Source organism: Ischnura elegans, chromosome 1 (genome assembly GCF_921293095.1).
Source record: "Ischnura elegans chromosome 1, ioIscEleg1.1, whole genome shotgun sequence".
Taxonomy (NCBI): Eukaryota; Metazoa; Arthropoda; class Insecta; order Odonata; family Coenagrionidae; genus Ischnura; species Ischnura elegans.
In genome coordinates this window covers 67,234,458-67,261,838 of record NC_060246.1, presented here as the reverse complement: position 1 = coordinate 67,261,838, position 27,381 = coordinate 67,234,458, and the positions used below count along the sequence as shown (strand labels likewise).

Here is a 27,381-nt window from a genome sequence, read left to right as displayed (position 1 = left end):
TGGTTGAATCTAAAATGAAGTAACATATTTTGTGGCATCTTTTGAGTTCATATAAATCTAGCTGAGTGAGGATTATTCAGTGAAGTTCCTATGTACGACTAGAATTCAAATTATTTAAGGAGAAAAGAATTTAAATTGCTTGAATTTGTATATACAAGCGAATTTTTTGCGATGCATATGTCAGCGAACATATATGTATAAAGTCTGCATTTATTTACATTAATACATATATTCAATATGAATGATACATAAGAATAACTTATCCCTCATGGTTACAGCTTTATTGCATAGTTTCTTTATTTGGTACTCCTTAAATCGGTCTCAGTCTCTTACGATACTGAAGGTGGTGATTTAAAATACTGTAGCAGCAATTAATTTGAAAATTCTTGCATTTTAGTTGTCTTTTTGTATTATTTCGTTCGGTAAACATGTGGTTAAAGGAGAAACTGGGAATAAGCAGCCAAGTTTATAGAATCGAATATTCTTTCTTAGCTAGCCCTATGATGTGTTATGCGTTGCCTTTCATCATTTCAAATTATCTTATGCTATAGTGCAAAAATAAAAATATACTGAGGTATACAATTATCTATATATATAAAAGAAAGTCGAAAATCATGTTAGTTAGAACACTTATAACTCGAGAACGGCTGCACCGATTTCAATGAGATTTGGTTCTTTGGATTCGTCACAGGCGGGGTTAACATATAGGCCATTAAAAAAAGGATAATTTCACAAAAAAAATTCATCTCTTTCCTATGGACATGCATTTAGGAGTTATAGTAACACAACAATTGATAAGTCGGTCAAAACTACAAATTAAATAATTAGTTTTGTTTTTACCACTTTAATAACTGAATTTAGTAACAATATAACATTTTAATTACTAAATATATTCAAAATATTAATTAAATTGAAATTACATTTTTTAAATTTAATTCGAGCTGATTGTAAGCCCAGCCGTGGCCCAGCTCGAGTTGACACTTCACTACCGTGTTTGTAAACAAATCTCCAAGCAATTGTTGACAAACGGTAATTTCCGTGTTCCGAATCAAAGATGGTTGATTTAGCGAGCAAGAACGAAGATGTGGATGACTAAAACGCGGTAAATTCAAATAGTTCGTACTCTGCATGGATTCGAATCTTTTAAATGTGTAACAAACGAAGACGAAATCACCAACTATCTATCTGAATATTTTAAGTCCTTGGACGTACCTGGCTTACCAAGGCACGATTTACAGAAAAATGTAGTTTCTGTGCTCATGATCTTTCGAAGCCTAAACCAACCATAACTATCCAACGGAACGTGTTTGATCATTAAAAAAATTGGTGATGAATGTGATTCACGCAACTTTACTCAAAGGAAAATTCAAAGGTTAGGAAGTCCTCATTCCGTAGATTCCATGATCTCAACTCATATGCCCTTTTGAGATAAAACGTATTCAATTTACAATTCGTGTTGCATTCGTGATAACGATTAAAAAATCGCATGGTCATTCTTTCAGTTTTTGTGTTGTTTGTGCTCATGTGCTAATGAAAACCCATGATTTTCTCATGGTCAATTTAGCGTGCTATGTTCACGAGTCGATAAACCATCCTCTGTATTTCATCCTTCGCTTCAAGTGCGTAGCTAGGATAGGGGGTTTTGGGCGCAGCTAATACCACGGGTCTGTAGGGTATAGAAAACTCGCTAAGGTAAGCGGGAAGTGTGGGGGCACTTCCCTCAGACATTTTTTGAGATAAATGGTTCAAAATAGTGGGTTTTGCGGCTGTGTGAATAGTTAAATATGTTTTGTTTGTTAGTCATCCGTCCCCCTAATATTAATAACAAAATCTTTCATAAAAAAATTCTTTAAGCTCTTGGGGGGGGGGGGGAGGGGTTATCCCCCAAAACCTCCCCTCGCTGCGTCACTGCTTTGCTTCGCTATATTTATTTAGCTTCATCCGCTTCATCTTGCGCCTGATAACAAAACAAAAACTGTTGTTTCTCAGAAGGTGCTTGACGCAAGACATTAAACCCGAATGTGTAGGGCTCACCGTGGTGCGTTTACGCATGCAGTACGTTTACGCAGTGCATTTTTTCCAAACAGAGATACTAAAACTGGCGCGCCTTAAGTCATTTAATGCGAATGCTGCTTCATAGGGGCTTTTCTTGCACGATTTTGAGCATCAGTCAAGCGTCGGTCTGGGGTCGTGTCAACCTGCCCCCTGAATGGGCCAAGTGTATGCAACAGACTTGGACCTAAAAACATTTTTTTATAGCTAATAACGCAAATAGCCAACAACTGAATGCGTATAATTTTTATTTCATGAACTGCTTTATTAAACCACAATGCCCAAAATTTCTTAAGCTAAAACGTAAGAAAATTTGTTGAAAAAATCCGCGTAAACGTGCTCCGATTCACCATATGTAGATTCAATAAAGAAAATGTCTTTCTGACAAGCAATTTTGGTACTCATTTACGTAGTTTTATTGAATTTGTACCCTTATTTTATTATAATAAATTAAACATGATTAAAAACGATACAGCCGCTCCTGATTTATAAATGGTGTATGTAAACTGTAAGTTCATTGATTGTTAGGCGGTACGAAGTTCGCCGGGTCAGCTAGTTTACTATATTTAATAGCCCAGTAATCTGATTTATCATGCAGAAATGCCAAAAATTGGAAATGATGTGACCTAATAAATTGCATGGTATTTTATTATTTATTAATGTTAGGTGTGTGAGCTTCACATCACACCTTGTGGTATCAGATTATAATCTGTGGCCTTGGATGAGAAGACGGGGAAAAGATTCTTGTTGAATTAAAGGTGCCCAAATTGGAGGAAGGTACCATTGCTTCACTGTTACCTATCATCAAGAAGACAGACTGGACAGACATTGTGGCAGAAGTGACATACGTGTAGATCTATAGTGGATGTGGATTTGTTTTGTGCAAGTGGATGTTGTGATAGTGGACGTTCATCAGAAAAAGTATTGAAGATAGTTATTATGTATCTGTCAGTCCTCTTTTAAATAATTTTTTTGAAAGAGAATAAGAGTACATAATGGTTTTGCCATATTAGATGTGGATTAGAAGAGAAAATTGGAAATATTACTGTGATTGACTAAAGAAAATTAATAATACAGTAAAACCTCTCTTAAACGAAACTCAAGGGACCGAAATTTTGCCGTTTCGTTGATCGGGAGTTCGTTCCCCGGAGGTGATGCGCACGTTGCATCATTCTAGGGGCTCGGAAATTGAAGCAAGTCTGCATGCGTTATCTTCATTCTACCTTCGCATACTTCAAAACAGTGCTTATTTCTTCAGCTGCAATGCAAATCGCGGGCAATAGACCACATTTAGGAAGCCTCAGTTCGTATTATTCAATCACTTCGCGTGCTTTTTCATCGGTTTTCAAAAATGTATGCAACGTAGCGGTGAGTGCGAGGCCATCCCTTTATTCTCAATATTTGAAATAGAGTACATGTATTCGCGAAGTTTACACTGAAAAATTAAGAATTCGATAGATTTGACCATTACTAATATAAAGTTAAAGTAACAGCGCCAATTATAGCTTCATCATGAAATTAAGATCGCTCTACCATAACGGCGCGAGTGCGACTTTCGTCGACCCATTAAAGCTCAGTGGGTGGCAGCATTTCTTTATAGTAGTCGAATCCAGAATACTCCATAGCAATATTTGCGGTCGCGGGCTTCGTAAATAATTCATTGTACTAGCATCATTTCCATCGCATTCCGGATAGACAACTGCCGATAAGAAAACATCTTGAAAGGCCCTATGCAGGAGTTCTCGAAGTAAAATACGTCACGATTTTGAAAAATGAGTTTTCGAGAAATTATATTCTGCAACCCTCAGTTCGCTGGCTTCGCGGATTACGAAATTTGAGTCTATTCTAGTGAACTCATCAAACGACCCTTCAATATTCATGACTTTTGAGAGACCCTGCCAGGATTCACGGCTTTCGTCATCACTCTCCATCGCGTGGTCGCAGTTGACTGCAAACCGGATTGACAACTCCCGATAAGAAAACAGCTTGGAAGGCCTCATGCAGGAGCTCTTGAAGTAAAATAAGTCACGATAATGATGCTGTTGACTGCAAACCCGGTTTTTGCAAAATAACTAAATATGGTGACAGGTGCGACACGCTTCCAAGCTTTGCAAATCCCTTGCATTACCTGCAAAATGGTCCTCTTCAATTTCGCCGATCCCTTACATCCATTCGACAAACCAAAAACTCCACTAAAATCCGACGGTAATGCGGCTTTGTCGCAGAAATGACCCCTCGGTCGAGAGGTCGCCACTTAGCTATTGCAGTTGGGGGGAAGAAAATAACACGCACATTTTTTATTGTTAGTCCTATGTTTGGGCCCGTGCAGCGATCGAGGAAGAAATCTACTTTCCCCATGAGTGCATCAACTCCCGCCAACCACCGCTGAATTAATCCCGCTGTCATTCATGGATTTTTGCTGCTACCACAGGGGTGAGGCATCACCATTGGCCCAGTCTAAATATGGCATGTTTAGACTGTGTCGTCTTCTTCATGCAACAATTGACGGGCGTCGCAAACCTTTTTCTCAGGAGAAAATCAACATCGCTTCACATCACGTTAGGACATCGCTACAATCGCCGACAGACAGACTGACCTTTAGTATAAAGCACTCAATTCAAGTAACGTCAAGATCAATGGGAAATGTTGGCTTTCGTGTCTTAAGTGCGAATATTTTTTATCCAAGATTGCGGCAAATGCAAAAGTTTCTCCTATTTTTTAGATGATGTTGAAATAAACAATGTGAATGAAACAAGAGTAACTACTGAGTCATATATTAAAGATAATTAAGAGATGCAAATTTTGGCTTTTATCTTCTAGCGCCTACATTGTATCTTCCGTAATTTAGTTAAATTTTAAAGAAGTTATCCAAGATGGCGGCCAGTGAAAAAAAATGCTTCTCGGAATTAACGCGTTGTAATTCTGTAAAGTATCTTAAACAACCGTCAAAAGAATGCGTTCGAAGTACATAGCTCTAGATATCATATCTTTGAGCGTGTAAATATTGGGACATTGAGTTATTTACGAAAGTCAGCATTAACATTTTTCGCAATTCGCCGCGAGCCGCGAGTTGGGGTCGGCGGAAACACACGACGGAAGGCTATGGTTACGGTTAATAATGACGATTCTGATTGGCTTATTCAGTGGAAGTCTCTGATTTGCCCTCCAACGTTACGAATATTAAATTATTCATATGAAAATAAAAATTTAACCGGAAAAATTGGTTATTGGGAGGTGAATTTCACTCGATCGCGCCGAAATTTCATTTCGTTGATCGGGAGTTTTCGTAAAAGAGGAGTTCGTTCATCGGGGTTTTTCACTAATGTGTTTACATAGGCAATTGGCCGGACCAATAGCATTTGTTCGTTGAACGGAGTTCTTCGTTTAGCGGGAGTTCGTTAAGGTGAGGTTTTACTGTATCTGTATTGTACTTCTGTGGTTTTTTTCTTTCTTGCCTCTTAAAATTTCTTGTGGTGATGACTTCATGCAAAGTAAGATCGGAGGTGTGATCTAAGAGATATCATGTTTAATTTTACAAACGTTTATGCAAACTACTTGGGACCTTGTGTCTCTCAGAGAAATTCCAATTCCCAACGTTTATTGCTGGCATAATGGGATAATGGCGTCGCTACTGGGGCTGCTGTATATACTGCGTGCTTTGAACCCTTTCATATGCGCTTTGTAGTGGACATTGACATGCTTTGTACACACTTCGTCGACAGGCCCTACATGGATAGTTTCCATTGGTGAAAAGCGACGGAGTGGCATAGTATCCCCTTGGTCAATGGATACTATCTAGATACGAATTAGATATGGGGGGGGCTGTGCCGTCTGGCCAATTAATGGGAGAAAAACAATGAGTCACGTGATAATGGATGGTCATTGTTGTTGACGTTGCGGGACAGAGGATAGAAGAGTATTGTAATGATAGCTTTCGTGTGTGGGTGTTAATGTGTCTTTGCTCCCAAGGTTTATTGCAGGGAGAACCAATGAAAAAGTGTTTATAAAGTGAATCAACCATATTTTTAAAGTTTACAATGAAATTAAAATGTCACACTACTAAATATAGATGTTATAAATATCTTCAAAGAGGGTAATTTTACTTATGCACTTACTTGTGCCCAAATAAAATCAGAAAGTCACAAACTTGCAAGTACCTCGTAGTTCATTTAAAACTGAAAATATGTAATACCTATACACTCATAGAAACTCAAAGACGATTGATTCATTTAGCTGCATTAACCTGATTGCATTGATATGGCGATAGTAAAGCAGAGACAAAGGGATGTAAACAAATCTTACAGCCATCTCCATCGCTCACATAGTGCCTGCCATGAGCATTATGTTGTCATGGGGGAAGTAATATGGTTGACAATTGTTTCAGTGCAACATATAAATCACAATTCTTAATGATATAGGATGCAATCCAATGCTATCCAATACCAATGCTCCGGAGTACTCCCAGCTGAAATGAACCAGAGCATTAGTTCTTTTTAGGGATGGTTAGATCAGATACATCGGATTGAAATATCCAGAGATATTGCCCTTCACTGGATGCATCGGATCCAAAGGTGCAGAAGACATCGATCAGGATCCGATATTTAAAATTAAAGCTTCAGTGAGTGTAATGCCCATCATGCTCCATTAGAATGGAAAAGTTTCAATTCTCTTTTTGCATTTGCAGATACACTGAGATGCTTGCCCCACTCATGAACCATTTTGTTTAAAAGTTCTCTCTATGTAACAGAATTTCAAGCGTGGAAATTTTTTAGGCAAAATACAACAGGTACATAGTGTGAATCTTCCCAAAAGATTGAACCAATTGAACAACAACAGGGGGAGGCTCAGCACTGTAGGATAATAAACACATGGAAAGGTACTATGTAGCAGATTACACAAAACCACCCATCCCTAGGCTCTCCATCAGCCTTCGGTCCATGCCTCTGACGTTTTTTATTTTCCTCTCTAAGAGCAAACAGACCAAAAATCATTAGCTTTGATGAAAAATATCAAGTTACCGGAGGAAAATGGAAACATTACTCATCCCTCTCCCATCTCACCAACTGACCTTCACCCCTTTGCTGTATGCAACTGTTAGGTGAGTCACCTGTTTGACCCAAAGGTGTCTTATGATATTGAATTGGATGACATACATGAGATTCAAAAAAGAATGATACCAAACACAATGCATTTCTGACACCATTTATGTCCCTTATACTCCACTTCAACAACCCAAAGCTTTCTATTAACAACAAGGCTATACCAATACTCAAAACTGTCCAAACAACATAATTTTCAAAGAAAAAGAATTGCATGAGCACACTCACACAAGATGATATAGACTGGAAACACAAACTGCATATATCACGTAGATCGCTTGGCTTTGCCTTGAAGCCTACGACGTCACAAAGTTGCAAGATCGGACGTTTTGGTCCCATGTCTCCCTCGCTCAGCCTTGTTGCTTGAAAGACTGAGGGAGCCATGGAGGCCATGAGGGAGCGTTTTCCTTCCCCTCCACTTCTGCTTTACATGCTTCCCAACCCCTCGCTGAGCGATCGTCTCATTCTGTTTAAGTTTGCCGCAGTTGATGTCTATATCGCTCTTAATTGTGATGCAGGTGGTGCAGTTGAAATTTAACTTATTGATAAACTGTACTTATAAAAATGTCTTCCATAGTGTGGTAACATTTTTATTTGGACAGGGAGAACTCAATATGTACCATGTGTGTGCACTGCGCTGTGAACCTATTGCGAGGAAGTGCAAAATCCACCTCACGACTACTGACGCATTTGCCACTGAAACACAAGTTAGTATGTGATGAGAAAGTGAAAAAAATTGGGGGAAATGTGCAAGAGGAAAATTTGAAAATATTAAAATGTGTATGACAATCAAAATAGCATTCCTTTAGCTGCATGTACCCTGAAGAAACTTGAATAATTACTTCATTCTATAGCAGGCTATTAAAAAAGCAATAGGATTTGAGTATATCCAAAGATCCGACACCTGAAATCAGACATCCAATCCTGATCTGCATCCAAAAAAAATCCTGGATCCGTCCATTGTTGGTTCTTTTTGCTACCAATGCAATAGGTATTTCCTTTTCGGACCTGTTTTGGGAGCATTTGCACCAAAGTGTCATAGTGGTTTGTTTAAAATGAGATGAGCACAGAATTGAAAGAAATTAAAAGGCATAAATTAAGGACATAGAGGGTTATATGTGTTATTTAATGAGTGAAAATGAGTCAATAATGAATGTCCTTGGAGGTCGGAATGAAAAGGTAACTCTAATTTCTGTAAGTACATATTTACTTTGGTTTGAATGCTTACAGCATGAGCACATGCTTTCTACCAATGATTTTTAGTTTAGCATGCACTGATAAACTTCTCATTTTGAACCCTGTCCTTTTTTTAAAATTTGTGATCCTTAATTTCACAAATCTCAGCCAAGACCTTCAGTATCCATTTTCTCCATCCACTTGTCTGTTTATAACTGCATTTAAGACTTCCATCTGACGTAAGTATAACTCTTTTTGATTAATTACATTTAATAGATCGATATGATTAAATTGTGAATTTTTTGTGCAAGCTTCAAATAAATTCTTTCCTTACACATTTTCTCACGCAACAAATACAAAAGTCAGGCATTCAGGTCATAATAAACCTAACGCAAACCCTGTTTTTTCCATGCAGACTATTGTGACTAATGAACAAATTTTTTTCGAGCTCTGTCATTTTTTTCATATTGAAGCTTAACATACAAAAGCACGTCATAAAACAATGTCCAAAGAGAGAGATTAGAGTTTGAAGCGTCAGTACATTCACATGATGTTGGCCAGTTGTTTAAAATCATTTCAACATGACAGCCTAAGAAAAAGTTCATTTTGATGGAGCATAACTTCTTCCTTTACTTGTTTATCAATTATCAAAGCCAAAGAAACCATTCAAGAAAAGTAATTCTAAAACTTAAAATGCCAGAACTTAAGAGGAAACATTCAGAGAAATTACAGGCTCACGTTTTTACAGAGTATCATCTAAGTCATAATAATCAGGAATAAAATTATGAAAGTGTTATAAAAATATATTACTTTCCGGTATATATTCTCATTACTTTGCTCACATTTTGAATGTTGTGAGTCAAAATGCCTATGCCACAGCAGACGCAAGATTTTTCTGGGAGCTAGGCGGGAACCATCACGCTGATGTTTCCGGAGACAATATGTACCACTTAACCCATAGCACTCAGAAGAATAGCAAATGGTATTGAATAGCGGACTGCTTGGGAGCAGTTCGGAGCATTGGTGGCATTCATTGGACCACATTCATAGTATAGGCATAAAGCAATGTATCATCGTAAAATTTAAAGTTGAATTTTTTAAATCATTAAATATTTATTTTCCATCGTTTCCAAAAAGTGAGAAAATACTCACTAGATATAAAATTAAGCCAAATAATGCATTAATGCTGCCCTTTTCGCTAATATCAATTATGTAACTACATATTTAAACGAAACATATTCACATTACCATTTATTACACATTTTTAAACTTACCAACTTAAAATGTTGCAGGGACCTCAGTGAAACTATCGATTCTAAGGCCAAAAACGCTAAATTAGTCCAAGACGACAGGGTTGCAATATAAGGGATCCAAGTTCCACGACAGCATCCTACATTTTCAAATGATGGATGTACACTGAAAAATAAGCATAATTACTACAAGATATGCCTTGGATAGTTGGTGGGTATTTTAAGAAAATTGCATTGGAAACTCCACAATCAGGGGAACAGTGATAGTAACCAATGAGTAAATGTCTCATAGCAAAATTCACTAAAATATGTATCTATGTTAAAGATTTCATCCTATAAATTTTCCAATCATTAAGTCTTACTTATTGAACAGTGAATTAATAGAAAGACATAGCATAAACATATACCTACATATACGTTGTAAAAGGACATAGCAATAAAATTATATAGGGCATAAAATAATACAAAATTTAAACCCTGGATTTCCTAAAAAGTCATAAATGTAGAAATAACTTGAAGTCACAATATACTTTACTAAATCAGTACCCAAATGAGTAGTTCTGATATTATTAAAGTTGATAGTGTTTTAGGCATATGACCATGTTACCCAACTTTGAACACTTGGACATGGGCGTAGCCAGCGGGAGGGGGCAGTTGCCTCCCCCTATAGAGGCAAAAATTGCAAAAGTCTTTAAGGAAAATCAGAACTGAATTGTAACGAAAGTTTTTCAACAAATTTTCTTTTAATCCATGAAAAATGATATTACAATAAGACATGTCACTCAAATATTTTTATACATGCAAATAGTTTTATAAATTAAGCGCATTTATAATTTTCTTAAAATGCTGGTTTAATATGAAAAGTGAAAAAGAAGAAAGTTTGTGCTTTCACATGAAATGTGAATGAATGTGCTTTTCATGTGAAATCACAAAGTTTCTTCTTTTTCAGTTTTTAATAATGAATCGATCGCTTTCACAAAGTTTCCCCTCAAACTATCAATGTTGGTTTAAGTCACCCTTCCCGTGCAAAAATGTTAAGACTTGAACAACCATGCCTTGCACCCCCCCCCCCCCCCCCCACCTAGTTTTGATCCTGGGTATGCCCTTGCACTTGGCAACCTGTATTTAAGTTACAATGACTTGCAGTTTTGACATTAAAAAGCTAGATCAAGTCCCAGCTGAATGCAAAAAACGTACCCTTTAAAACTCTAAAATTGAAGAATTTTTTTGTAAACAACTCAATCCTCCATAAACTTCGAGGCCAATTAAATGGATACTAGGGTCACTTAACGAAGGAGACAATTGGAATAATTCAGGGTTAATATCAACCTCCCAATTCCCAATTTCATTTAATTATCAAATATGATAATTAAGATCATATATGTAGAGATTAAGGTTTACCAATTTCCATGGTTCACACCAACTTCCAAATTTCAATTTCGCTGATTTTTAGTACGAATTTTAAAAGTTTCCCCGACTTTATATTGATGGCAAAGTAGTCATGTGTAGGGATTTTATGGAAAATGCAGTTAAGTTAGCACGAAGTTTCTTCTTTTTCATTTTAATAATGAATCGATCACTTTCACAAAGTTACACCTCAAACCATCAATGTTGGTTTAATTCACCCTCTCTGTACAAAAATGTTAAGACTTGAACAACCATGGCTTGCACCCTCCCCCCCCCCTAGTATACAACACAAACATAGCAGCAATTGGAATAAAGTCAAGTGGTACCAAGTAGGCACTACTTCATGCCACCCAACCAGGATGGCAATAGATTGCCTACCTTGCCACTAGCTGTGCGACAGCCATGCTCCACACATTCAAACATGAGTTTCATCTTGCAATACTTTCTATGTAAAATGCTGCACAAAAAATAATATTTACAAAAAACTTGTCACCATATTATATAAAATATGCCAACATATTTGCTGTCAACATATGTATTATCAAAATGATATTTAACTAATTCATGAGCTTTCTGACAGGTATGTAAAACTGAATATTCAGTTAGCTGTTATAATAAAAATAATCTTATTGTTATCATTAAAAAATAATAATCTTCTCACGTATATAAATTACAAGGTGATTGTATTTCAATGCAATCTTTTAACTTCTGAAATTATAATTTTCTTGTAATTTCTTTCGATTTAATTTTGCAAATTGGGTTAACCCCCATATAAGTAAATACATACTATCTTTATTAGTATTATTTATCTTATTGCTGTGCCTCTGGTGTTTCTCCCTCACCAAAATCTAATTGCCTGACATTTCCAAGACTTGCAGTTTCGATTTTAATTTTCCCTGATCAATATGTACCCCGTAATTCGGGAAGAGAAAAAGCTTTAAGGCCGTTTTACACGTTACACGGAATTGCGCAGTCTGACGTACGTGTGAAGGCGCAATCAAAATTGCGTCGTGTAAAGCGGTGAATTGCTAGAACACATGCGAGAATGCGTGGATGTGAGACGGCAAAATAGCCCCTGTTCTAATTTCGTTCATGCATTCGCGCAATTCCACGCCATTTTAGAAATTAATGCAGCTCTAACCTGCGCAATTCCGTGTACCGTGTAAAACGGCCTTTATGACTCCTGGTAGAGCATTTGCCATTTTTGGTGACAAATTGGGAACAATTGGAAACCACCAACGACCACGTTTTCCTTTCCATTCCCTGCTTCTTGACTTCCAACACTTGAAACACACCCTCCCAGCACCTGAAGTCCATCACCCTTCCCTCCCCTTTCCCTTCCTCACCACAGATCAACGCTCAGTTCAAAATTCCCAACCCCTCCTCACCCCTGCCTTCAACTCTCCCCCCACCCATCCAACCCAGGAATAGGACAATATTCTCCTACTCTCCTTAAATGACTATTTATTCTGGCATGTTTGACTTCTATGTAAGTCCAGATGATGCTAAAGTGCAATGTTGACTCCCTTAAATAAAGATTTATGTGGAAAAGTGCAAAGTATCATTACTTAATATCTTACAATGGATTTAAGCAATGTACCCGCCTCCACCACTCATTTCATTAAGTATGGAGGCCATTGCTCGATAAAATAAAATGGCCGTGGAGAAAATTCAAATTCTAGCTGCCGTGAGGAAATGTGAATTGACTGGTCAATAATGGGTCTCCACCATTCTCAGCTAGCAAGTCTAAAACCTGGTATGGACCTAACATAGCAATCAGTCTCAATCCTGATGATGATCAGGGAGCCACTAATTGTAATGTTAGCCTTAAATACATATGTAGTTTAACCCACCAGCAAACCCAAGGAGGAATCACCAATATTATTAGCCAGAAAAGCCAACAATTGTTTAATCTTAAACGTGTAACATTCTTGTGTGTGAAACTCTTGAAGCCCCTTACATAAATCAATTAAAAATAACAGGACAGTTGCAATACCTAAGGACTAAACCTTGAATCTCCTGTCATTAAACATAGTGACTCCTCACTGTTCCACACCAGCCATTGCAATTCCTCCCTTTTGTCAGCTCAGGGTTTCCAGACCACCATGAATTAATGACTTTAGAATCTCAATCAGAAGCTGCTAAGAAGTAACACCATGGTGATTATTTCATTTAAATTGAGCAGAAATATACCGAGCCAAAACTTATAGTGTACAAACAATGATAGGCGCTGACTGATATAAACAATCTATTCACAAATTAAATAAATGCAACTCTTAAAGAATTCCTAACATTAAATCAAAATTAATGCCCACTGTGATACAGTAAACTCCTGATTATCTGGGCTAATTGTTGGGAGAGGTGGCACATATAATAAAAAAACAGAAAATCTAAGCTTTCACTTTTATTCCATATAATGTTCACAATTTATCAAACAAGTCAAACAATACATAATTACTTATGCACAAAGTCTGCAGGTAAATATTGCTGAAAGGACTCATTGAGAACTTTCTTCTCCTGATCATGGATTTTTTAGAGGCGATAATCTCATTGTACTTGTATTCCCTTTGCCCCTTATACTCAAGCAAACTATCTTAACAGGCGAGAACCTGTCTGTGACTCATATGATCTCTACTCTCTTTTCTAGAACTTCCACTACCCCCACTGCCTTCACTTCCACTACTCCCTACCCCTCGCGTTTGACCTTGACTGGTTGCCACTTAAACTTGCCTGAATGCGACCATCCCCACTTCCCTTGGGTTGTATTCAACCATACGCGAGGTCTTGGCTATAATTGGGGAATTAGGATATGAAAAGTACCTTTAAAGATCGTGAATAACATCTTAATTTATGATAGGTTAACCTTTGAAGAAATCTTTAAAAATTAATCACGAGTTTTTTTCCATCACTCATCGTCTTCTGCAATACTAGTGCAGATGTCCAAGTACGCTAGAAACATTCCTGGTCATCAGGTAAAGAAAATAATTAGGTTTTACAAAAGGAATATCAATGGAAATAATAAGCCTTTTGCATCCTTATAGTGTAGATAGTGGAAAACATCGACGGAAGGTGAAATTCATGAGTGGATAATCCAAAACACGGATAATCAGGAGTTTACTGAACATGCATTTTCATGATGATATCTGATTCATTACTGAACATGTATTTTCACAAAGGAGAATGGGATTTATCACAGGCAAGTCTCAATAGACAATTTGCAACACTACATATATTGCCATTACAAATTAATCCTATGAAACTTTTATTAATCTTTTATTATAATCATCATATCAGTACAAAAAAATTAAAGTTATGAGTACTCACCCACTCGCTGAATTTCCCACTTCTAGGCACTCTACTGAATGGAGCCTCATTAAGTCCTCAATTTTCTTGTCCACCACAGATGCCTCAGTGTGGGAAACCAGAAATTTTTTTCCATCCAAAAAATGAGGATTTGTACCTAAGATCATAAAAAAGCGTAAGTTCAATAATAGTAAGCATATCAGAAAATGTATGCTTGCTAACTGAAAAGTTCATTATGGCAATGCAGCAACATTTCTTTGATCTATGAATCCTTGAAAATGGAGAAAATTGTCCAAACTGGATATTAGAATAACAACCTAGTCACAACATGAACACCATAATAACAAAAAGCAATTGATTAGGTATGAGAGACTGCACTGCAACAGACTAGTGATAAGGATACTGATGAGGGTAAGAAATGATGCTACATGAAAATGTATACATAATCATAAAAAAATCGAATGCACCAATGAATTACATCTCATTAAATTTGATTCATATATCCTGGCATACTTTCTGATGTAAAATACAGGGGCTAATTAAAAATGACTAAGGCCCAACACCATAAGAAAATAGAGTTAAATAAAAATGAAAAATCACCACATGAGAGGAAATTTGCACAGCATTCATGAAGTGTAATATGTTTTCATATGATGCATGTGAGTGGAATGGAGTTAGACCACATACAATATCATAATTAATGAATGTAGGGACCCAAAGTGGCATATGAGTTAATGGCAGTAACAGATCAAATTCAGTTAACAACTCAACTCATAATGCATAAAAATAGAAATTCGTCTGCTTAAAAAGTGTGCCTTTCGGGCTCATACTGCCAATTCATGCATATTTGCCATTGAGTTTATTCTCTTCAGTGGCAACAATTTTACACTGTTTCTAGTGGAAAATAAATTATGCATGTGAAATTGCCATGAACCCCTCTCTCCCTCACGTCAGATTTGCTGAGAATTGGCTTGAATTGGCCCCTCTCCCCCTAAATGCCTCACCATAATTAATGGATGTCCCCTAACACCCTGAAATTCTCTGACTTCTCCAGACTATTTTTGCATTTTTTTCAGACCATTTGACAATACGCAGTTCTTCTTGGAAGATAATAAAGTGTTGAAGAGTGGAAAAATAATACCTCACAAATTAAAATTCACAACTTAAAAATGGATTTCAAGAACAACAAATCAATTTTGGTGGGTTTCATGTCAACGACAGTTATTCACAAAAAGAAGAGGAAAAGTCAGCATTTGAAAACACAGCAAAAATGATTTTATCAGACTTAATTGTACGAGGGTGGTTTGAAAAGTTCTCGCAATAACCACGATAGGTCAATGCTATCGCAATGAGTTGTTTACGTGATATCATACTGATTCTCCGCACCAAAAAAAGCAAAGACAATTGTTTCGCCTGGAAAGGTCATGGCATCAGTGTTCTGGGATGTGAAGGGGATTCTCGTTGGAGATTATCTCCCCCCTAGGCAAACAATTACTGGCGACTACTATGCTAACCTCCTGGACAAATTGCAGCAAAAGATACAGGAAAAAAGACCAGGTTTAGCAAGGAAGAACGTCATCTTCCATCATGACTATGTGTGCCCGCACACGTGTGTCGTTGCCATTGCAAAATTACATGTACTAAGGTATGAATTGTTGCCACACCCGCCTTATTCACATGATATGGCTCCGTCAGACTTTCTCTTCCCAAAACTGAAAATTTTTCTTGGCGGACGAAGATTCACCTCCAACGAAGAACTGATAGCCAGAGTTGATGATGAGTTTGCAGGCCTGGAGGAATCTCATTTTCGAGATGGGATCAAGGCATTGGAACATCGATGGGCCAAATGCATTAATTTACAAGAAGAGTATATGTATTGAAAAATAAAAAAAGTTTCAGTGATGTAAATACTTTTGTTATACTCCATTCCGAGAACTTTTCAAACCACCCTCGTAGTTTTTCCTGACATACCATGCATTATGTAATTCCCTGATTTTCCAGGTTTTCTGAAAAACTCTCTCTTGTGTGTCTTAATGTGTATTTAGTTCCTTAAAGTGATAATTATCAAATTCCCAAATTGAACCAGAAATATGTGCATGGCAATTTACTTTTTCTGAAAAATGCAATACATAGTAATACCTAGATTTTAATGTTTCTAAGGAATTTATGGACATCCTAAAGAAACATATAGTAGACTTGCAAGGAGACTCAGTGCAAATGTTTGATACTGAAACAGAAGAAATAATCTAAATGAGCCAACCAGAAGTGGAATAACCATACTCAAGGGCAAGGATGTAGCCAAATTGACACAACGGTCCCCACGTGCAGAATAAACATGGAGTTGGCATAACCCTTTAAGGTCCACAAAGACTGCAGCCTTTAGATTGCATTACAAAATACATTTTCAGGCTTATATTAATGCGTAGATTCCAAAACCATTCATTTGAAAGTAGTATCTCAAATGGTTTCCGAGATACAGTCTGGAACGTGAAATAATACCAATTCTCGCTCCCTTGTGGTCCATAGGGACATGTGTGTCACATGACATTAAAAAAACTAATTTTGTATAAATTATAGCACAAATGCAGATTATTTTAGAGCCCACAGGCTAGGTACACATAAAGGATAAACTGAAAGTCCTATTATTATTGACCATCTCATTGATTTGTTATTAACTATAAAATTGCCACTTCCTAAACAGCATTTCAAGTTAAATTTCTTAACTATGTGGAAACAATGATATCTAAAAAAGCATTTAAAACTAGAAGCCAATAGCCTATTCTTCAATAGAGCCAACTCTTACAATCGTACACCTTCTCATTTAATGTTGAGAGAATTTAAAAAATCTGTCTAAGGACTTCCAAAACCATTCATTCTATCTATCTTTCCTTGGAATGTGGCACCTACCTCTAAACAACTTGCATTGTGATTTTTTGCAACATCACTCGGTGATAATTCTATACATACATATATGTATATCTTTTTATAATCTATAATATAATAAATAATATTTGAGTAATCGTAAAAGTACTTCACATCATTTTACTCATCACTTTTATAACCTTCATGGACTCGTGAGCATCCACTAATAGGTATTTTCTTTTTATACAGAGATTTATTTCTTGCTAAAATTTCTTAACATGGATTTGTTCATACTGATGTTAAACAAGCAACAAGAAATTGCCGGCCTCGATGGCGGTAGGGTAAAGTCCTCGCATGCCAAACAAGAGGTCGCAGTTTCGAGTCCCACCTGGGTAAGTTTCCCTTATCCAGGGTATGCTTGTAAGTGCACGTGCAATTGTAGGAAAGTTTATCACACCCCGATGTAAAAGGCCAATGTGTGCTGTTTTTGGTGGAATGGAAATAAATAAATAAATTATAGCTTTTCAAAAACATTTCATGTCCCCCCTCTTAGGTTTTTTTTAACCTCCCTACCAACATATTTTTTTTTTTACACGTTTCCCACTCTACACAGCAACTTATGCAAATTTACAATTTATTTCATTTTAGCCATAAAAACTTGAATACTTAGAGGGTTAAATTTTAATTACTAATCAGCTAACTGTTTACCTTTTTGATATCTCGGCAGAACACATGGTGCAACAGCAAGTTTTTTGAGCTTTTTAAGGGATTTGAGGGCCATCCATAACTTATCAACATTACTATGATCACAACAATAGTGCATTCCATACAAGTTTAATTCCACTAGATGTTCCAAAGACCCAAGAGCAGCATTCATCCACAAATTAAGGGCCTGAAAATACAACCAATAGAAGGACACAAAAAACAGTTTTTTCACACTCAGCAAACTATCGCAAAGATATATTCCTCAAAAAATTCAAAATATAATGCAACAATACCTCAGAATATCTATTTGTAATCAATCCAAACGTTTGCAGCTTAGGGGCAATTCCGATTAAAGGAGGAAAGTTGATGTCTTCTTGATCTGTTGGTATATTTACCACAAGATGAATGACTGGTAACTCATTTTGGATTCTAGCAAAATCAACTGAATGCAATACAATGCTCTTGAGATTAGTTGGAAGGATGTCAAACTGACCAGGCGATATCTCATTGCTCCAAGGGATTCCATCATAAGCATTGGTCCATAGGCATTGCCAGTCTCTAAAAATTGAAATTTTCCATGCACGATTCAACTGTCAGAACCAAATACACATTTTTAACATGTAATAGCTCGAATCCATACAACCAACTAAGCTCTTTCTGTGAGCTCCATCAAAATTGCATGGAGAACAAGTAAATACAAATGGTTAACTTATGCGTCATTCAGTGTCAACTGAACCAATACTACTGAAATGCAACCCACCGACTTGGATTATCATGAAATTTGGTAAACATGGTTAGTTTACATATTTAGTGAATGACTTTAAAATTCCGGCCCCTATCTTTAGAACTATAGCAACCTGATTTTCAGCCTAAAATATAAAAAAGTGCATCTTTGGCTTTTGCAAAATCAGTTAGTGATTAAAAATTTATTTAATTTTATCCTGATATTGAAGTAGGAAATGTGTGAAAATTTCTACATGAATAGAAAAATTTCCTACAGAATTCAAATGATGTATCATATTTTCTGTTATCACTTTGTGGATGGTCATTTAAGCAGCATTTTAGACATTTCATGCTGATTCCATAATTTAGACTTATTGATGAGGATTTGTAATGACAAAAGCTAAGACAATTGCACCACTTACAAATAGAAACAAGAGGACAATTTGAAAATTTATTAGTTACTTATGAAGTATGGCATATCAACATTAGTGGTAACACTAGTCAAGTAGCTTGATATAATTAAATCAGATCATGGTATCACACAATTAATAATTAATAAACAATAATACCCACCTGTTGAATAGGCCACATTTTACCCAAAAATGCATTAACATTTGTCCAATTTCTAAATCCAACATATCATGATTATAAATAAAATTATCCATCCTTAAATTTCTCCATGCAATCAATGACTTCAACTTGGTAGGACCAGACAGATTTTCACCAACATTCGTCTGTAGTAAAAAAAATCATTTATTAAATCCCTGAGACAAGCAATTAAAGCAAAATGAGAGTTTCAATCAAATAATGAAACAAAAAATGAGAAATAGAATATTCTACCCTGGGCATGGGGAGCCGCCAAGAAGATGGAAGAACTTCCACAGTAAGATGAGTCAAATTTTCGCAAAAACCATACAGCTCCCTCGCAGCAAGTCCCCATGGCTTGGGAAGGCAAACATGCAATTTTTCTAAACCAGTCAGTCCTGATCTTGAATCATAAGGCACTTCTGACCAGGGAACAGGTTTAGGATCATTAATCCACGACCAGGATAGTTCCCTAAGCTGACAAGATGGAATGACTTCACTGGATTATGTTTTGCAAAAAAAAAAGAAAAAAATGTACACAAAATAATATGCAGCTTATTAAAGTAATAGCAACATACAATATCAAAGTCTAATAGTGACTGCCTGATGCAGATAGGGAAACATGGGTTATGGGCTAATATGTACTTGATGACATTGAAACCCCTAGAACCTTTGACCCATTTCTTCCCAATGTTGCGTGAACACAACACAACGCAAACTTTGCATTTTTTTCTTCATATTTCTTGTTGAGAAGTAGTTGATATTTTCAACATAGGTAGTTCAATGCTTTTTAAAATGTTATGAATATTTCTATGGAAGAAATTTAATAAGTTTCGTTTTTACAATGACCTTTTCATTTATAGGTAGGTCGTTATTTTAGGTTATCTTCTAAGTTTACATATTATGTAAAATCTAAGCCACTCGATGATTATATCTCTCTGCAAATACAATGATGCATTTGTATTCTAGGCCACTGCAACAAATTGGACGAATCTGACAAAGTCGTTTTCAAATTATTTAAAAATATAGGAAGTGTTACGTTCACGCAACATTGGTAGGACCTCGGTAATCCACGGCAACGGTGTGCCACAGCGGTAGTCGTTTAGTGTTTCTTTTTGGATTGAAAAGTGAAAAGCTTATCAAGAATATGTTACATTTTTATGGTAAAATTTTAATTTCAGGCAATTGTACAACATTTTAGTCCTACATCTACGTAAGTTTTGAAGGCTCTTTACTAGGACGTTTGGCAGGTGGTGAGTTTTCACAGAGTTGTGACTGTTTGATATTTTTAACTTCATGTATTGTGCAAGATTAAATCAGCGGTTCCTAACACTATCGTGGGAATTTACTGTGACCTAAACATAAAAGATGCATAAAAACTTTGCTATAGATTTATCCAGAAAATATAATGATTTCTGTAAGCGTCTGCAATTCCAAGATATGCTGGCATCCTAAGGTATGAACGATCTGTTTACCACAGTTGACAAGTATGCAAAAAGCAAGTGAGTATGTGAGGGTTAGCAAATAGATCGTAAATTCGTATTTACGTGGTGTTGTTGACTAGGGTCCAAAGGGAAGGTAGTGGGAGGGAAAAAAGCATAGTTAGGCTGGGCGGGGATATCCCAGCACCAATGGGTCTCCATGCACAGCGGGGGTTGGCGAGTGAGTAAAAAGAATTCAGAAACAGAAGGGATCGCATGCAGTATTTTCTGAGAAATTCATCCCCACTGGCCGCTGACTGGTTTTATCCCCTGACTACGATACTTCGAAGTGTATAGTGTATGAAATTGTGACATTTTTAGAAGACAATTTGGGCATTTCGCTCAACTGACATAAGTGTGTGCTCCGTCCTACTCTGTCCATCGCGTCAGAATCGACACAGCCGCCTCCACGGTGAGGTTAACCCCTAGTGCGCTATCCCACTTACATCTGGCTATTCAAATCTTACCCCATCTTCATGCCCTAGATATTCCCAAACTGGTGAGGTATGTAGCCTGGATCTGTTACATTATGCACCTCCCTTATTTCCTAATTAACAATGTGTACCAATGCTGTACCAAATGGCTAATGAGGTGCTACGATGAAGGAGTCTTTAACAAGGTTCGACGCTGTGCACCCTTCCGATTTAACTACATTGGTTATGCCGATGCCACACCCTTTCAATGGGCCGTAGTGTCAACACAGCTGGAACTGGAACATATTGAATGTTTTCCGGAACAGCTGCCAATTTACAATGGCAAGGGAGTGGCAGCCATCAAAGGGATGCAGTTAATGTCCGCTAATGTGCCGGAATTTTCTGATATTGTTTTATATATTGATGATCAAGCTGTTTTACATGCTGTTAGAAAAGGCTCCAGCCTTTTATTTGAAGATGATATGTTTTGTACCTTGTATATCGAATTAATTAAGAATGCGACGCGTGGTGCATCCTGAAGGTATGTCCTAACCGAAGCCAACCTGGCCGACCGTCCTTCTAGGACAGTTCTCCCAGCAGCCATTTAGCCTAGGCCTGGCTACTTGGTCGGTTTGGGTCATATAGGGATAGCTGGACCTGACAGTCGAGTTTTCAAGGTGGTTACGGTTTGGACGTGTGCCCGGTCTCTCTCACACCATACTATCATCATTTACCAGGAAAGGCTTGGGCCCCACTTACATTTTAGAGGATAAAGGTGCCATGCCATTCAAGATGGACATGGGTACCATACCGTCCACAGTATAGTTTGAAGCATCACAGGATGTCTATTAAAGGCCTTTGTTATTTCATTTCACAGTGCTACACCATCCACAGAGAACAGCAAAAAGCCATATTGTCTGAATGGAGCCTAAAGGGTAATCTGTTGATCTCCACTATATGAAAAGAATGTATTTGAGCCTTTTGTTATAGATTGAAAAAATATCATTTTCAACTCTGACTCAGCATATAAACATATTTTACTAATCTTCTATTGTTGATGAAAGAGTTTTTGGGGTTCGCAATACACTTTTTGAATGCTAATAAGGATGATATAATAGGCAGGAGTAATTTGTGGAAATGTTGACTATTCATCATGGAATAATCAACTTTTACAATTTTCACAAAGATTCATTTGAAATTTGCACAATGCATTTCACTGCACTTTGGAATATCCACGTGCACTGTTCTAGAGCACATAAATATGCCACAGTGGGCGGGGAAAAGGAGGGAGATGGGTTAGGTAGGAAGATGACTGTTATGATTATGGACATATTTCTGCAAAACAGAGTGTACACTACATCTTCTAAAAGCAGGCTGAGGTGTGTGGGTGAGTGGGAGGGGTGGGGGTAAGTCGGGGGTGAGCTACAGGGCAGTAACTTCAGTGTACAACAATTCACTCCATGTACATTTTTTTTTTGATTGACGAAATAAAATTAGTTCACCATTGGCAGTACACACATCTGCAAGGCTAAAGTCAAGTATAAAATTTACAAACTAAGTATTTTTGAGATGCATTCCAAATAAAATATTCTATCTATTAACAAATAAATTCTTAAAGGAAAACAGTAATTATGTAAGGATATTTTATAGAACACAAGAAATTAACCCGTTGAAACACTTCATCCCAACTGTCCTCAAAAACAGCAAGGGAAAAAATACATGAGGAAGGATAGTAGGGGGAGGAGATTGATTGTTTGGGGACAGAAACCAAAGTCAGTTGAGGCAGTTGCGTGGAGAGAATGGGTGGATAATGGGACAGGATTGTGCTTGACAAGGCTTTTAACTCTTAAAGTGGGGGAACGTTTCAACATCTTCTGCACGCTGACTGCGGCATTTACCCAAAATTTTTATTGCCACCTGGATATCTTGCACTTGGGCTCTTTCCCTCACCATAAGGATCGCAAAGGGGCTTAACTCTACCAGACCAGCCCGCATGGAAGGGGTGCCTCCTGCACAGATGGTCTCTTTTGCACTAGCTGGCAGCTACAACCATGAATTCCCACAGCCCAAGGGTTAAGGCCGTTTCACACGGGGCACAGAATTGCACAGGTTAGAGCTGCCTTAATTTCTAAAATGGCATGGAAATGCACGAATGCATGAATAAAATTAGAACTGGGGCTATTTTGCCATCTCACGTCAACGCATTCTCGCATGTGTTCTAGCAATTCACACCTTTACACGACACAATTTTGACTGCGCCTTTGTACACACGTCAGATCGAGCAAGTATGTGACCCGTGTAAAACGGCCTTTAAAGAAGGGTGAGAATTTCGTCCTCTCGGAAATGAGGGTGGTAGGGGGATTCCTACTTTTTCCAGACTATTTTTCCTACCCAATCAACCTTGCCCATATATGCCCCAGCTTTTGCAGTAGTGAAGTGCACATGAATTATCCACACTGTGGTGAAAGGTGTGTGAGTTTCAAATAAAATTTTAAGCAAGATATACAAAGCGGGAATATTCCAAGCAAGCCAAAAGCCATGAATGTTATTTTTACAGGTGGTGGGTCAAACCTCAAGGAATATTAGAAAATAAAATAACTTAGCTTGATTTACATATTGCTTCAGGTCAAATTTTGATGTTTTTTTAGAACCACGTTCTTGATGCAAATTTTCTAAAATCTTATGAAACATATGCATTTAGATAATTTTCAATATCCCTTAGGATATTTTTCGAATAGTATTTGAATCCTCATGACTCCTATAGTAAGCCTGCAACTTTTCATAAGAGTTGGATGAAAAGTATGGCTGAGACAAATTATTTTTCTCTGGAGGTACAAGTGCCTCTGGAGACCGCATTCACTGAAACACTGCAGTTTCACCCAAACTTCAAATGGTCGTGAAATAAAAACTAGAAGAGATAACCAAGAAATATTTTACACTGTTTCATGGAAGGATGAAAATTGCCAAGTTTCATCAAAATCTGAGACGGTGGATGTCATATCTGGATGAACTGACATCTATGTGGATTGCAAGAATGACTGAGAATTTTTCCCAGTATATGATGCTGACAATTTGCAGTCAGGTTAGTTGTCAGTCCAGTCAACTGACCATATAGGCCAACTATGCTGGAATAGTTGAGCACATTACAACTTGATACAATCAATACATTGGGGAAGTTGCAGATGTATAATTCTATATGATGTTGATGAATTGCAGTCAGGTTAGCAGCTGGGTCAGGCTCTCCATTGTAGCCATCATTTTGATGGTTGAGTCGTACATCGATGTCAGAACTCAGGTCAAGGATCAACGAACACTGGAAACATTTTAGGCTGTGCCAACCTGAAAAATCAGACGTAGTCAAACGAAGCGTATTGTGGGACTACACCATCCTCTGGGATGAGACTAAGGGGCGATGAAGCATTTTGCATTTTGAGAAAGACTGATGAGAGAGGCCATTGAGATCTGCATTCAGGAGATAACGATGAATTACGATCCAGATATTCCCTCACCAATCCATGGAAGCCATTGCTTAGGAATATCCATGAAAAAAGCTGGGCATAAACACCGCGCAATTCAATGACACAACATACAGCCCCGAGGATAATGAAAGACTCAACCATTGAAAGGTCAGCAACATTGGAGAGTCTGATCTAGCTGCAAACCTAAACAGCACTTTATCAACAATATATAATATACCATTTTCCACTGGGTTGTGCTCTTATCAAAAATGAAATGTAATAAATAATGAAATCAAAAGGTATATATTTTTTCCAAGAGATCTCTCCAGCTACAATACAAAATCAGTTTGCCAATCTCATTATCAAAAATAAATAAGACCTAACGGAACAAGACTACAATATATCAATTACCTGTTTCGCTTCCTTTAATATCTTCGCTAAATTTCTCATCGGCATGCTGATATTGATCACATTCAAACTGACGAGATTTGTAAGGCCATTGGTCATTAATACAACCTTTGGCAGTGGTATCCAGTAACATGAACTAATATTGATAGAGCGAATGAGAGTTCTCCGTTTTCGAAAATAAAGGCCTATGTAGTCCAAACTAGGAACATCACTCTTGGGCGAAATTATGACATTCCTACGAAAGTAAAAATAAAGATAAGATGACATTACATTTATTACTTTTATTCTACTCATGTGAGAATTTCATCGACTATAGGGCCGATTCTATGCGAAAGAGAAATGTTGGACCATGAAGGCCAACTATGCTGGAATAGTTGAGCACATTAGTTTAAATTGATACAATACATTCATTGAAGAAGGATTAGCAAATTAAAATGTCAATACCCACAGTTACAATACATATATTATATTTCCATTTAAGGAGATGAGTACTTCATGTACCAGAGGAATCATCATTAATTGAATTCCTAGATACTTAAAATGTCAACAGTTTATGGTCTTACGGATGAACACAATATTAATATATGTACTTCGAAGGGATTTTTATATGCAAAATCTAGATAAGGTTTCTTTCTTTTAAGATGGATAATTCATTTTAAATACTTACTTGCATAGCTTGCTGTCCATTAAAATTCCATCAAATCGTTGGCATACTTTTGATAGAGATTTTAAGTCCTCGGTGTGTAACAACGAAAATATCATCACCAAAATTTCGTCACTCAACGCCAACAGGTGTGAGAAACACCCTTCGGGTGCGAGATATTGAGCCATTTCAGACAATAAACCCGGTCATAGGAAATACATCATGCCCAAAAATACTGAATTATAAAAGCTGAAAATCAATTTGGGTTTCCCTACGGTACTTTTACATCAAAGACACAACCGATAATGCAGATTATTTGGTCATATGGCAGAGATGAAACGAGATTTCAATCCCTGTAAGTCCTACCTTTAACGCTTGAAAGACTGATTAACGCACCACTACATTGATTCGAGTTAGATTTTAAAACTTGAGTTACAAATTAACGTCTAAATAAACGATCATGACTTCAAGTTTCATGGTATACACGAAGTCAGCCTACCAAACAGTAATTTAAATTCGGTCATGCAACAACAACCAAAACAACAAGCCGCAACAAGCGCACCAAATCGCGCGGCGCGTGTCACGAGAACTGGCGAAGCTGCGAAGCACGTCGGGCGCTACTTAGACCATATAAGAACTAGACCCGCCATTCCCCACCCCTACCCATGTCTCGCCGTGTGGCCAACATCTCCCCTCCGCTCCCTTCCTTCCCCACCCACTTTTAAAGCGGCGTGACGTCACGGTTGGGACGCTCATCGTCGTAGCGCATGGCTACGAATGGGGATTCACTGTATCACTGCGGTATTTTGACCATTTTCTTCGCGATTTTTCAATTAAAAGTACCAATATTTATTGCGTTATGTACGAGAAGTATTCTCTCAGCCATGGTTGGATTGGTGAACTTACAATTAATGAACAGTGGCATTTTTCGGCATTGGCAGCGACGAAAAAATATTGTGGCAGTAAAATGAAGACAAAGCCCTTTGTAAACTTCCGCAGATTTTTTTCTTATCTCGTTAGCGATCTAGCATCATTCGGAACATCGTTATAAAAACATGAAATCTTGTACAAAAGTTGTAAACGGGAGGAATTTTAGAGAGGAAAAGGGTCATGGTGTAAAGCCGGTCGTCCACGAAGTAACGCGGCAACGCCTTCGCATATAGTAATTTTTAAACGGTCAATTATGCGATGCAAATTGAGCTGCGCGCTAGCGCTACTAAAAAGGGATGTCAACAAATCAGCATTCATATTATTTAGGTAAGTAATTTAGTTATTTCATAAATGCATAATTTTTTACTTAGCAGACAGCTCTCGTGTTATATATATTTTGCGATGGTGGAAAAAGGTCTAGCGCCGGCTTTGCAAGTGACACCTACGATTTACGTACGCTACGGAAAATTCTGGGAATAAATAATACCTATTAACATATTTATAATTAGAAAAAAAGAGAGGATTGGATTAAAATAATTTTAAAAATAAATGTGCTTTATAACAATCAAATATATTTAATATATTGAATAACTTATTAAATATTTTTATGTAATTTTGTACGTATGTACTTACAGAGTTTTCAATTTAATTTTTTTAAACAATTTACGACATAATTTAATTTTTTATATTCTTGTCACAATACGTAAGAAAAGAGGATGTGGATTCAAAGATCATCTAAGAAGTGAATCTCATTTTATTAAAAAAATCCAGACGCGATTACTCTGTGAAATTTGTTAAGAATGTGTGAAATGTAACGGATAAATTTCTATTTTTCACGGCAGTATGATATTTCGAAGCACTTGGAGACGCAAGACCATAAAAGATA

General features: G+C 37.1%; 1 protein-coding gene across 4 annotated transcripts in view; it reads right to left on the bottom strand.

Annotated features, from left to right (window-relative positions):
- Positions 1–26,118, bottom strand: part of LOC124162599 — a 30,942-nt gene extending 4,824 nt beyond the window's left edge. For 2 of the 4 annotated variants that reach the window (XR_006865629.1, XM_046539189.1), the window contains exons 1-8: positions 25,590–26,118; positions 24,926–25,157; positions 19,418–19,639; positions 19,151–19,311; positions 18,148–18,412; positions 17,858–18,041; positions 14,309–14,444; positions 9,602–9,743 (exon numbers count right to left, since the gene is read on the bottom strand). Coding sequence is in view for 3 of the 4 variants with exons in the window: in XM_046539189.1 (XP_046395145.1) it covers positions 9,602–9,743; positions 14,309–14,444; positions 17,858–18,041; positions 18,148–18,412; positions 19,151–19,311; positions 19,418–19,639; positions 24,926–25,157; positions 25,590–25,753 (1,506 nt within the window). In the remaining variant the exon portion in view is untranslated. The remainder of the gene's footprint in view (positions 1–9,601; positions 9,744–14,308; positions 14,445–17,857; positions 18,042–18,147; positions 18,413–19,150; positions 19,312–19,417; positions 19,640–24,925; positions 25,158–25,589) is intronic. The other 2 variants (XM_046539203.1, XM_046539192.1) reach the window with 2 other exon arrangements.
- Positions 26,119–27,381: the final 1,263 nt, after the last annotated feature.